The sequence below is a fragment of the Pogonomyrmex barbatus genome, unplaced genomic scaffold, assembly GCF_055798465.1.
Source record: "Pogonomyrmex barbatus isolate J1 unplaced genomic scaffold, ASM5579846v1 scaffold6, whole genome shotgun sequence".
In the NCBI taxonomy this organism is placed as follows: Eukaryota; Metazoa; Arthropoda; class Insecta; order Hymenoptera; family Formicidae; genus Pogonomyrmex; species Pogonomyrmex barbatus.
Window position 1 is genome coordinate 9,716,502 of NW_028297160.1, and position 12,839 is coordinate 9,729,340.

At 34.3% G+C, this 12,839-nt stretch overlaps 3 protein-coding genes across 9 annotated transcripts; all 3 read right to left on the reverse strand.

Moving 5' to 3' along the window:
* Nucleotides 1-387: 387 nt before the first annotated feature.
* On the reverse strand, nucleotides 388-3,125 carry Gmd (GDP-mannose 4,6 dehydratase). 2 transcript variants are annotated; one of them, XM_011647896.3, is made up of 8 exons: nucleotides 2,908-3,125; nucleotides 2,392-2,637; nucleotides 2,080-2,209; nucleotides 1,709-1,901; nucleotides 1,387-1,619; nucleotides 1,087-1,302; nucleotides 900-968; nucleotides 388-798 (listed from the first exon to the last, which is right to left on the reverse strand). In XM_011647896.3, exons 3-8 carry the CDS (start codon nucleotides 2,167-2,169, stop codon nucleotides 736-738), a joined length of 864 nt encoding a protein of 287 aa, XP_011646198.2. In that variant the 5' UTR covers nucleotides 2,170-2,209; nucleotides 2,392-2,637; nucleotides 2,908-3,125; the 3' UTR covers nucleotides 388-735. The 2 variants fall into 2 exon arrangements, with proteins under 2 accessions (XP_011646198.2, XP_011646197.2); XM_011647895.3 differs by having other exon boundaries at nucleotides 1,967-2,209.
* A 614-nt stretch (nucleotides 3,126-3,739) lies between these two features.
* LOC105432957 (uncharacterized) lies at nucleotides 3,740-4,969 on the reverse strand. The gene is made up of 2 exons (XM_089082682.1): nucleotides 4,364-4,969; nucleotides 3,740-4,177 (listed from the first exon to the last, which is right to left on the reverse strand). The coding sequence occupies exons 1-2, from the start codon at nucleotides 4,967-4,969 to the stop codon at nucleotides 3,965-3,967; spliced, it is 819 nt and encodes a 272-aa protein (XP_088938808.1). The 3' UTR covers nucleotides 3,740-3,964.
* A 47-nt stretch (nucleotides 4,970-5,016) lies between these two features.
* LOC105432899 (retinoid-inducible serine carboxypeptidase) lies at nucleotides 5,017-11,719 on the reverse strand. 6 transcript variants are annotated; one of them, XM_089082669.1, is made up of 12 exons: nucleotides 11,466-11,719; nucleotides 10,560-10,699; nucleotides 9,101-9,330; nucleotides 8,716-8,946; nucleotides 8,355-8,465; nucleotides 7,929-8,145; nucleotides 7,578-7,742; nucleotides 7,236-7,313; nucleotides 6,634-6,788; nucleotides 6,118-6,180; nucleotides 5,154-5,345; nucleotides 5,017-5,059 (listed from the first exon to the last, which is right to left on the reverse strand). In XM_089082669.1, the coding sequence occupies exons 2-12, from the start codon at nucleotides 10,666-10,668 to the stop codon at nucleotides 5,054-5,056; spliced, it is 1,557 nt and encodes a 518-aa protein (XP_088938795.1). In that variant the 5' UTR covers nucleotides 10,669-10,699; nucleotides 11,466-11,719; the 3' UTR covers nucleotides 5,017-5,053. The 6 variants fall into 6 exon arrangements, with proteins under 6 accessions (XP_088938795.1, XP_011646196.2, XP_011646195.2 ...); XM_011647894.2 differs by having other exon boundaries at nucleotides 5,017-5,345; nucleotides 10,560-10,642; XM_011647893.2 differs by having other exon boundaries at nucleotides 5,017-5,345; nucleotides 11,466-11,718.
* Between the last annotated feature and the right edge of the window lie 1,120 nt (nucleotides 11,720-12,839).

The window sequence follows — 12,839 nt, forward strand, 5'->3', positions numbered from 1 at the left end:
TATCATGAAATCTTATGTCAATTTATTTTAGCTTGATGTTTAATTTAATATTTTTATTTTTTTCTAATTTAAAAAATTAAACTGAGATTAAAATTAATTCACATGAGAGAAATAAACATAAAGGAGAGAATTAAAACGATCTCAAACATTAAATCAGACTATGAATGTCCTGCCAACGATTGTGTGGCTTCATAAAAATTGGCTTAAATATATACATATGTATATGTATATGTATAGATATATGTATATACATCTAAATAAGAATGACGAATGGAAGAATTTAAATAAAAATGTTTCCAAAGCAGAAGAGTTCAATAAAACTAGTGAATTAAATGACTTGAAAATAATTTATCATCAAATAAAAATAAATAAAATATCTTGTATACATAATCTTTTATATGCATTTTTATTAACATAAAGACGTATCATTGTTTTATTCGAATGTAAAATCACAATTTTCTGTTATCTCTTCTTTTTTTTGCTTTAATGATCAATAACAATTATTCAATATATTCTCGGAAGTTCACTCTTAGTTCTTTCACTGGAGTGATATCTGTATAATATATTGCTATCAGATTATACAAAGTAAAAATCTTATTCGTTTATAGAAGTTTTAGAAACGTTTAAAAAATATTTATATTATATTTACAAAGTAGACAATTGTAAATACTGCCATTTTGCATGGAAAAATGATAAATGCTTTTGGCTATATCACATTTTAAAAATAAAACACTATTAAGCGTTTGGATTTTTTGACATTAATTCCAAATCAGAATCCATCATGTCTTTGACAAGTTCCTGTAATAGAAATTATTAATATAATTACATATATTTGGATTCCAAAATATTAAATTTTTTTCTCTTTTTTAGAATTATTCTTTTCAGATACAGAAAATTACCTTAAATGTAATAGTTGGTTTCCATCCAAATTTATTTCTCGCTTTCGATGCATCGCCCAAAAGTACATCCTGTCGAAAATTAGAAAAAAAAATCAAATAAATCAAATATCCAATAATCAAATAAATTAGGATATAAAATTTATTTCTTTATATTCTTATAGTTTTATATATACAACGGATATCTCACCACTTCTGTTGGACGGAAGTATTTTGGATTTATACGAACTAATATTTGATCAGTTTGTGCATCTTGTCCTGTCTCATTGACACCTTCGCCTTGCCACTTAATTGTACGACCGACATATTGGAATGCCATTTCTACAAATTCTCTTACACTATGCGTTTCTCCTGTTGCTATGACATAATCATCCGGTTGTGATTGCTGGAGCATTAACCACATTGCCTGTATATTACATATATATAAGAATTATATTAAGAAATTTGGCATATAATTAATTTTTTATTTAAAAGATGAAGTGTTGCCTACTTCTACATAATCTTTTGCATGGCCCCAATCTCGTTTTGCATCTAAGTTACCTAACTCGAGCACATCCTGCAGACCTAAATGTATCTTTGCTATAGATCTCGTCACTTTTCTTGTGACAAAATTCTCTCCTCTTCGCGGACTCTCATGATTGAATAATATACCATTGCACGCAAACATATTATATGCTTCTCTATAATTTACAACAATCCAGAAGCTATATAACTTCGCACAGGCTGAAATTTTAAAATATGTACTGAAAAACTAATTTGAATAAATACAAGTTATCCGGTCTAAAACGTGGCTATTTTTATCTTTCAATTACCATATGGAGAACGTGGGTAAAATGGAGTTTTTTCAGTTTGCGGAACTTCCATTACTTTGCCATAAAGTTCAGACGTTGAAGCATGATAAAATTTTACAGATTTCTCTAAGCCACATGTGCGTATCGCATCTAATATTCTCACTGTCCCTACTGCATCTACTTCTGCAGTATATTCACTTACTTCAAAGCTTACCTATAACAATACAAAATAATACATGTATAATTATTAAATATAAATATCACATGTTTAATACAAACCATGACATGACTTTGCGCTGCAAGATTATAGATCTCTGTCGGTTGTATCGCGCTGATAACTTTAATCAAACTACTTGAGTCCGTCATATCGCCATAATGCAACTTCATTTTACCTTGCCGATGGCATTTTGGATCTTCATAAAGATGCTGGATACGAGCAGTATTGAATGAACTTGCTCGTCTGATAATGCCATGCACATCATATCCTTTTTCCAGTAAAAATTCTGCTAGATAAGAACCATCCTAATAAGAGAAAAAATATGAGGATTAAATAAAATCTTTTTTGTTTCAAGAGTCAATGTTTCCATAGCAATATAAATAGTTTGAATATTTGAACGTACACATTTCGTCAAGAATCAGAATTTTATATATATTCATTGAAAATTTGATAAAGAAAAACTTCAAAAAATTAAAAAAGAACTTACTTGTCCAGTGATACCTGTTATTAAAGCGACACGTCTATCGTCGCCGGTTGCCATGATTACTAGTTCGCTTCTCAAATTTATCGAATTATTATCTAATGCCACGACTGAGCCATTATAATGCTGATAATGTTTATCAGCGAAAAAAATTGTTACTTCTTTTTCTTTTCAATTTAGCTACCTCTGCTTTTTTTTGATTGTGATCGATCTTTTTTTTTCTCTCCACGTGTAATGTCTCAATCTACTTTACTTTAAATATATATATATATATATATATTATATAAATTAATAATTATATAAAATATATATATATATATTATACTTATAATATATAATTTAAATATATATTATATATACTTTAAATAATGTGTGTGTGTGTGTGTGTGTGTGTGTGTGTGTGCGCGCGCGCGCGCGCGCGCGCGCGTGTGTGTGTGTGTGTGTGTATTTCCACGTCACCTGTCTTATCTCGTAATCGCATTTTATTACTAGAAAGAGAAGGAGGAAAGATATTTAAATTACTTGGTCAGCGTAAAACTCCTTTGTGTCTTTCGACATTCTTCAAACACATTTTTCCCTATTTTTTCTAAATTGATATAACTCGAATTTAAATCTCTTTCAATTTTCCCGTGTGGTTTCCACGTCGTGAAAACCACTGTTTCTCCGTCAACGAAGTGTCCCCCACGACGTGAATCAGAGAAATCTAAACAACGGTCATGCTTATATTTTAACTGAACTTTTTCACTAGCGCCTCTATGTGCACAAAATGTGCACGTTGAACTACGTAGTCATGTCCACGAATACTTAAAGGGATACTGAACTGATCTATATTACCGACAGAATGTGATATTTTTATATCCTATTATTATTAATTGGCAATTAATTTAATTGACAGACTTGATCAAGGAAAATGAAAATGCAAATTTATTAAAATTGAGCCTAATTTTATCAAAAGTCGGAGATGAAGGGGATATTCTAAATAATTACCATTGTAATTTTTGATCCTAAACTACAAAATAAAATTAAATAGTTTTAGTATTTTACTTTCCTATTTAATCATTCGATTTTTGATCTAGGAAATACATATTTGTTTAATTAATTATCTTTAATTTGAGTATTAATATAAAAAAAATTATTAAAAATTATTTTTTTGAAATATGTGTGTGTGTGTATGTGTGTGTGTGTGTGTGTGTGTGTGTGTGTGTGTGTGTGTGTGTGTGTGTGTGTGTGTGTGTAATTATATATATATAATGCATGTATATATGTATGTTTATAATTTTTCTTCCTTAACTTCGAAGCGCAAAGTTTGTGCGCTTTTTATATTATTGAGTGAAGAAGAAATTATATGCATATATTAGTGCATATATTAGTTTTTAATTTCTATTTATAATGTATAGATACATAAATAAAACATAATAAATAGGCCTATTTATAATTCTGAATATATACTTAAAAACATAATAAAATCTTGTATTCGCTTCCGAAATTTCGGATTTTTTTCGTCATTAATAGACAACAAAACGTTGTCATCATTACATCGATCAAAATTATTTTTCGACAATGAGTATAAATATTATAATTATATTTGTGATTCTCGCGTGGACTTTCGCAGGATATTGTCGATACTAAACATCGTCGTTTTGGCGATACGCTCTGAAGAATTAGTACATTCTTCGCTCCTGATGTCTGTTACCACTATAGCGTTCTCTTCGTTCGCTTCAACAATGTCACGTTGCACCTCGAGCTTTTCTTGACGACTCGTCAAACTGGATAAGAGTTCCGTCGTCGAGACCTGCAATCAAAGTCGCATTTCAGTCTTGTTGTCAGAAATGCTTCGTCAAAAAAGTCCAGATTACTAAATACGAGCCGGGAGAGACCAGCTTCAGACGTCGTCGCGATAATTGTGCACCTCTTCGCAAGGAATTAAAACTTCTCTCTCTCTCTCTCTCTCTCTCTCTCTCTCTCTCTCTCTCTGTACCGTGAGGTCCTGCCTCCCCTCTGCGAGCACCCGCCGCCGTCTTGTTCTTCTGCGCCTGTAATTGCCGTGCTCGAACATCTCGCTGGCGGACGGGTCCAGGGTCCAGTAGCTGCCCTTCCCGGCCGTGTGATCCTCACCGTCGTCCGCGCACGTCCGGTCCCGCGGCACCTTCACGAAGCAATCGTTCAGGCTGAGGTTGTGCCGTATGCTGTTCTGCCAGCCCTGCCGGTTCTCCCGGTAGTACGGGAATCTGTCCATGATGAACTTGTAAATCCCGGCGAGGGTCAGCCGCCGCTTCGGCGACGAGTTGATGGCCATCGCGATCAGGGCGATGTAGGAATACGGCGGCTTCTCGTGATGCGGCGCGATCTTGTAGCCGACCGGCGGTCTCGCCAGGATCGGCCAGGACGCGAAGGACGCTTGGCACAGGGTTGGCCAGGCGACGTCGGCGCGCAGCATCCCCGGGACCAGGCTCGTGAGTCCACAGGCGCGTTTCACGGGGAACGTCTTGTCGGTCGGGAGTACGTACCAGTACTCTTGACATCGGCGTAGATCGCACGCTTGATCCTTCGCGAGGAACACCTGGGAACAACCGCTCGGCTGCATCGGGAATTCCTCTCGAACATCCAGGGCGAGAGGCGATTGTCTTCAGAATATTTTCACAAAGTTTCCGCCTTTCTTCCCGTGTTTCTACGACTTCATACGCAACGTCTGTGATTATCGTTTCTTTGCGTTCTTCAATAATGCACGTAATCCAAGCAGCGAAATTAAAGTAACATCACATTCTCACCGTCGCTCCCTCTCTCGCCGATAATAACTCGGCAAAAAATAAAAACCGGCACCGTTCACCGAGTGTTCCTTCGATGTCGCGCGGAGCGGAGTCGCGGATCGCACTGGTGATGATCGTCGAGGGTGAGGGCGTAGGGGCACCCTGAGGAGATCGGGGCACGGACTTCGTCGGGACTCCGCCGCATCCAGTCGCCTTAATGAAGAGGATTGTTTAATTTGACACGGGAAGATCTAGAGGTTGGCTCAACCCCGCCCATCGGTGGTTTTCCAGGGAACTCCCGTTTACGCTCTCGTGGGGAGGAGATTACCTATCCGGGACCGCACTACGTGTTTTATTGCTGTTTACACATATGCTGTTTCAACACCCACGCCGGCAGTAACTGCGCCGATATATAAACAGTGTTGCGATAATTATATCGAGGCCGAACGTTTCTCGGAACGGTTTCTTCCTTTCAGCCGGTCCTCCCTTGCAAAGGCGCGTACGCAGAGTGTTACAGACCAAAAAAAAAAAGATAAAAATTATCCTGAAATAGGCTGAGAATCGCTTCTCACAAATCTGATTTTTCAATCCATATTAATTAAATGCCTACAGTCCTTCCTATCTTTCCTGAATATTCCTTTTTTTTTAATAATCCGTTTACAAGCGACAAGTTAATATAAATGTCAATAAATCAGATAGGAACGAATGACTATATTAAAATGCAAAATATAGATATAGATAATATAGATATTTTTAATTCAACATATGATTATGATAATGCGATCGAAATCGTTTCAGAATAGATGACGATATACAAACATGATGATATATATATGATGATATATATATATATATATATATAATGATTATAATACTCTTAAAATTTATAGAGAATATTAAATAGAATGATTTAAGTCATACAGTATAAAATAAAGTATTCGAGTATAATAAAATAAAAAAGTCAGGTTTCACTTCTGTTCACTCACTTTGCGTTGCTTGTCAAGTGCCGCAATATTATTTCCTGAGCTGCCGGATTGTCCTTTGGTACCTGCATCATTTTTTTAAACAAATAGTTAAAGTACATTAAGATATACATACAGTCAAGAAAAATGTAAACATAAATAAAAAATTAATATTAATTTTAACAATAGGACTAAGTATTTTACAATTATAATTTTTTAACTATGTGTTCGTACAATGTGGGAGAGAGTTTCGCGAATTTTGCGCGATAATTAATACCACAATAAATAATCACGTTTAATTTTTTATAATTATGACAGATATAAAAACACCTGTTATCGTGACGAATCTTCTTACATAAGTTACTGGGGCGAACAAATTGGACAGCATAACAAATTGACGGATATAAGATCGCATGATGCGCACTGATTTAGGATATTCTCCTTGTTGCGAATTAATCCCCGGAGCTATCGCTTGAGGCTATGTTATAATAAATACGAAAGCTAAAGGGGAAGAGAGAAAGTGCCTTGTATGTGCGTACCATATGTCCGGCTCTGTTGACCCAATACATCCTGAAGTTATCTTGAGCCTTGAAATAGCCCTCGACGATGTCTTCAGCGACGAGCGGACGCCTAACTGAGTTTTTCCAGGTGTCGGCGTCTTTCCATTTCAGTTTTTCGACCCAAAGAAGGGTGCCTGAAATATATGATATATGATAAGGATTTATACAGCAGAGAACAGCGTGAGAAGAAACCGTGTAAGTGATATGTAATGTGAACTAAGTATGCAGAGTATTCTGTTTTCAATATAATCGAAAAGATGAGGATTCAATTTAATGTCATTTAAATAATTTTTAATATAGAGTGTTAAAATATTAAGTATAAATAAAAAGAATCCAACAGCTTTCTTGACAAAATATTTAAAGTTATCGAGTAATTTTATTTGTAAAATGTTAGTGACAATCAAAACATTGTGACATTTTCATTTTTAAATCATAATCATAAATTTTGGAATAAACTTCTTTAATTAATATTTATAGTAATGTAAGTTGTAAAATAATATTAAAAAATATTTTTAAAATATAAAGAATATAAAATAGTTTAACAATACAATACGTCAGAAAACAAATTAATAGCAACTTACCCGGTGTATCAACAATCAAATCCAAATGTCCAGTAATAACGAATACGTTCAAGTTGGTTTCATTAAGTAGTCGTTCCACTAAAAAATGTGATATTTACATTTAATATTTAAATTAAATATAATAATTATTACCAATTATAATATAAAATAGCTGCAATTATTTCGTGGAATAGTAATTTTTTATATGACAAAAAAATTTATTTTGAGAACAGAGCAAACCCATGTCAGAAGTCATGTATCACAATAGTTTGTTTTACTTGGTAACAATAACAATCAATTTTTTATTAATTTATATCAATTTCTGTTTTTTATTTTCGTCGCGTCTTTCGATTTAATCGATACCTATATGAATAACTGGCTTCATAAAATCTTCGTTCAAGTACGCGAAAACTTCATTGGATTGGATGCCGTGAGTGGCTTTAAGACCAAGCGCTTTCCTTACCGGACCATTCATCAAACTTTCGAGTGAAAAAGCCTCAGATTGGTCGAGAGGTGGATACTCGACACCTGTAATTATACGAAAAAAAACCAGCAATAATGATACCCGTAATAATAATTATACCCTGCTAATAGCAATATTGTAACATTTTAAGAATTTTCTGCATTTTTATTTTAACATCTAATATAAAAATTTTTGTTGTTTGATTTTAAATTAATAATAATATTATTATTTAATATTATTTATTTGTTTACCTCTAAATAAAAACGATACGTCCTGAATAAATTGATTGCCCGGACTTCTTTTTGTAAGAATATTGTAGAAGTCAACATTATAAGTCTCCCTTAAAACAACACCTTGGGTGTTAGACCATGATGAAGTAGCTTCTACCCATCTGCCACTTTCGACATTATCTTTCGTTCTTCGTGCCGCAGCATCGATTTCTTTGAAGCCTTTGGTGTCGACCATACCCTGAAGTATAAAATAGTTTTCTAAAGAATTTTATAAAAATGCTTCGTAAGTAAGACTGAGAATATCTCGTATAAAATTATTCAGCGATGAAGTCGAGGCGAAAGGTGAGGGAGAAAGAGGCTTAAGAATCATGTTGCATGTACTTTTCTCTTTCTTTTCAGTAATAAATAATCATTTATTACTGAAAATAAATAATCATCATTAGTTACCGTGCTGAGTAGAAACGGTGCCCATGTGATTACAGAGTCAATAGGAGAGATCCAAGCATCTCCGAGTGCGACTCCCTTTAGATTACTCCTGATACTGCCAGATTTTTGAGCCTGCAGAACATTCACACTACGTTAGGTACGTGAATTTTCATTTGCAATCTTTTAATGGAAACACGAGTTATTTCATCATATTTAATAAACCGTTACGATGCTATTATCATTACGATGTGAATGTTATTATTTTTAATTTACGACTATTCAAGAATATTATGACTTTGCTTTCCACATAAAATATTTTCTTATCAATTTTTCTTTTTTTTTTTAATTAACATTTTTTAATTAACATGTATGTAATTCTTACTTGATCCCAGACTAGCGCAAACTCTGCGCCCATTTTTCCGCCGTACGATTCGGTCGTGATATACGTCGGGACATCCTCGAATTCCGGTAATTCCTTGTAGAATCCTCGCATACATTCTACAAGATCCTTCGCGATCTGTTCATTCGTTGTCGAGAATGCTGATTTAGTTTCAGCGTAACTGAAGCCAGTACCAACTGGATTATCGATGAAGAGAACATTATAATTCTTGACCTATAAATAAATCATTCATTTTTCTGTTTTCTCAATTGTGTCACTAATAAGTAGACTGACAAACAAGTTATATCGACAATTAGATATTTATAAATCATGCATGATACCATCTCGATTCCAATAAAATATAATCTAATTTTGCATAGCTTATTACCCAAGTGTAATTCCTCGGATTTAGATTTACATCGAGAGGCCCTAATTCTTTAAAATTCCCATAACTCGTCGAAGATGCGCCTGGTCCACCTTGTAACCAAATGATTAATGGTCTGTCGTAATATGAGTTAACGTTTGCCGTAGTATAATAAAGCCACCAGAACATATTCGCGTTGGAGCGCACTTGGACGTAGCCCCATTCTTGTTCTCCAGGACCGAATCCTTTTCTTCCTATTATTGGGAACATTTTCAATTATTATAATATTAAGTTTTAAATATTTCTTAATTTACAGTTTCTTCTGTTTTTATATTATAGAATGACTCTCCTATTTTCACTTTCTTTCAGGATGTCAGAAAAAGATTCAAAAATTAAAGGATATTCAATAATATGTATGAGTAAGCCAAAACGTACACAAATTTAAAAGTATTCTTTTTTTTTTACAATTTAAATGGATGGTGTAATATTTGCATTATATTATATAGAAAATCACATTAGTCTTAAGTAAGTTTCAAGAAGCGTCTCAGCTATTAACAATGTTCGAAAGTCGGCGACGCAAAGACGAGTAGCTGAAATGATGTGTGTTTGCTGAGCGAAGGCCTAGACAAATTTGCAAAGTCTTAAAAGAAATCGCAGAATAAACTTCCCCTGTGCACTCTACATCACTGTAGTAAAAGTTAGGAATGCAGCGGTTAAGCATTTTGTTATTTATTTGCTAATTATTTCATTTCATTTACTAATTACAAAATTTGACAAACTCACAGCGAAAAAAATACAGTGTATTCTAAAATTTTAGCCGAGTCTTCTACAATCGCGAGTGGAAGTGAGAAAGAAATGTTACATAAACATATCTCAAAAATATTTTATCAAAATGATACGTTCAAATTGGGAAAATACATGATTTTATCTAATATTTTATTTCGATGCTAATCACTCTTATCAAATCTAATATCAGTATTGACCAAATCATGATTATTTTTCATTTTTAACAATCACTGATTTTATATCGCTAGATTTTTGCTTATAAAAGATTGTAAAAAATATATAAAAAAAGCGTAATTATTTATAATTTTTGAATATTTTGGGACTAATTTTTGAATTAACAAAGGTAACATTTTTATTATTTTTATTTAGGATATATGTCAATATTATTTGTAAAATTTATACGTCAATATTATTTGTAAATTTTTGATGACTATCAAAAATTCTATAGAATGTGTAATGAGTGAAAATGAGACTGAAAATGAGATTTAAAACGTGTATTCATATTCGTATTCAAATGTTTCTAATAAATCCACTTTCAAGAATAAAATTTCGATTATTACGAAATCTCTCATTGATATAATATTTGTTTATTTAAATATTTATATTGCAGCATTATTGCATATTTGATAGTTGATATAATTGATAGTGGATATAATTATGATAGCAAACTTTATGATTAATGATTGTTTTATCTTACCGATGCAACCGGAAACAAAGCACAACGCGGCGAAAGTGTAAGCGAGTAGACTCCGTGTCATCTTCTCTTTTGCAATGTGAAACCTTTTAGAAATTAATTGTTGTGACATTCCTATTATATATGACTTTGTTGTCTTTTATCTATCGCAAATATATATATAGACACAGATTAGATACACGTGATAATCAGCAATCATACAATTTATATCAGTTGCACTCCATCAGTAAATTGTCTTACTTTCAATGTTTTGTTTGACATCTTCAATTAATACTTGAATAAAGACAATCCAGACAATCTATTTCTTTTATTATAAATTTGATCTTTGGAGATAATGAAATGCAATTGATTTCTTTATATTACATATTATATAGTTTTATAGAAAGTTCTTCTTTTATATAAGAAAAATATAAGACAACATTTTTTGCCGTTTCATATTTTGTACAAAGTAATTGCCGAGTGACAGACGAAAGACAAAAAATATGCCGACCGGATGCTTTGGTAATGTTCTGAGAATATTATTATAAAATTTTACATATTACGTACGAATATTAAAACTTCGAAATCATTTTTAATAAAAACTAACGTGCAATTCGCCTATTCAGAACCGATAAGAGGATTTGACATTCCACATGTACACATCGGTCGCGGGAAATAGTTACGAAGGAGAAAGTAGCGCCGTCATCGTTCAAGCATTCGGTCGTATGTACATACATAGCGTTTAAAAATAAAATAAAATGTAGGAAAAGTATAGGTAGGTGTATATGTCTATCTTTTCGATTTTTATATTGTCCGAGGAGGTGAATTCACAAGGTATAGGCGTGATTGATATTTTATCGTTTATTACTAATTATTATTACTCTATATTATGTATTATCATATATTATTACTATATAATTTTACTCTTACGTAAACTATCACTGTTACTGGTCGCTTTATTCGATTTTTCGATTCTCGATACGGATAGCTAGGCTGACGAAGACTGACGAAAGCGAATCCTCGCTCGCGAATTTCGTGCGCTTATATATCCCGCTCGCAGGGGTATGCGGATAATTATTGTGTACATTTCCGAGCTCCAATCACGACATGACAAATCGATCGTTACTTCCTTGAAATCTCACGATACTTTCGATCATAACATACCGATACTTCTCGAAGAATCGACGTCAATACCGAAAATATGCCTACAAAAAAGAAAAACGAGAAAAAAGGAAGGAAAAAAAGGAAAAAAAGATTACAAAGGAAGGAAGACACATGCGACGGAAGAAAGAACGCGGAATGGGAGACATTGTGCGATTCTGTCGCGTGTTTAATTAAATTGCCATTTGCAATCAGTCTTAATACGACTTTAATTGATTTTCCATGCTTGAGTTTTAACGACATACGGAAGGAACATTGGGGGAATGAATGATTCCTGCTTCTTCGGACGATTCTGGAACCGTCGCATCACGTCGCGCCCGAGAAGAAAGCTCGCGATGGTACAGAGCTATTAAGCGTTGCATCACCGCAAAGAGGAGAAAAAAGGCGAGAAGAGGATTAGGTGAAAAGTTATCGAGGCGACTTTACAACGCGTGTCTGAATCTCTCGCGGTTAAATCTCTCGTTACAAAATTTCCTGGAGGGATTTTTGTAAAATTGGCGCGATTCGCTCGCGTGTTTTTTGCACATGTAAATACGCGTGAATGCCAAAAGCCATTGTAATTGACATTCACGCCACGCGCGCGCCGCCGCAAAACGCACACGCGCTCCCTGGTCTATGCTAGATATTCTCGACAGGTTTTTCGATCTATTGCTTTACTCTCCGGAAATCGTCGATGGGGCATGAAAAGAACGTCGTATCGACTCTCTCGATTCTGTTGAAATCGGGAACGCGCGGGTATAGCATTGCGCCTTGCGCAGGCCATCTGTTTATTCAGGACGATCGTTCGCATGGTTTAACGTTACGTAGTGGCGCAAAAATAAAACGTGCGGATGAAATCGATACGCGTACGCGATTTTTTCTTATTCGGCCGCAAAGAAAGGATCTAATCAGGAATCGATCCAACGCGAATGTATCGAGTCGGAGAGCTTCTCTTTTTCCCTCTCTCTCTCTCTCTCTCTCTCTCTCTCTCTCTCTCTCTCAAGTGGGTCTTTTGCCGCAATAAAATTGGCTCGTTAACGACCTAATTAAACATCGACAAGCGGTGTCTGAGCAATTAGGCAGATTCATCAACTCGTGAATGTTCCGTACGACCGAGTCCAGGTAATAGAGAGATAACGGAAATAATAGTCGACAGCAGGATGA

What these genes read in the sequence shown, in the direction of transcription:
- LOC105432899 (XM_011647893.2), bottom strand. Translation starts at nt 10,668, where the DNA reads ATGTCACAACAATTAATTTCTAAAAGGTTTCACATTGCAAAAGAGAAG. An exon ending in CTTTGTTTCCGGTTGCATCG is followed by an intron (nt 9,331 to 10,559) that starts GTAAGATAAAAC and finishes TCCCAATAATAG; the next exon opens with GAAGAAAAGGATTCGGTCCT. An exon ending in ATCCGAGGAATTACACTTGG is followed by an intron (nt 8,947 to 9,100) that starts GTAATAAGCTAT and finishes ATTTATTTATAG; the next exon opens with GTCAAGAATTATAATGTTCT.
- Gmd (XM_011647895.3), bottom strand. Translation starts at nt 2,445, where the DNA reads ATGGCAACCGGCGACGATAGACGTGTCGCTTTAATAACAGGTATCACT. An exon ending in TAACAGGTATCACTGGACAA is followed by an intron (nt 2,210 to 2,391) that starts GTAAGTTCTTTT and finishes TTCTCTTATTAG; the next exon opens with GATGGTTCTTATCTAGCAGA. An exon ending in ACTTCCGTCCAACAGAAGTG is followed by an intron (nt 969 to 1,086) that starts GTGAGATATCCG and finishes AATTTTCGACAG; the next exon opens with GATGTACTTTTGGGCGATGC.
- LOC105432957 (XM_089082682.1), bottom strand. Translation starts at nt 4,969, where the DNA reads ATGCAGCCGAGCGGTTGTTCCCAGGTGTTCCTCGCGAAGGATCAAGCG. An exon ending in AGGGGAGGCAGGACCTCACG is followed by an intron (nt 4,178 to 4,363) that starts GTACAGAGAGAG and finishes CTTTGATTGCAG; the next exon opens with GTCTCGACGACGGAACTCTT.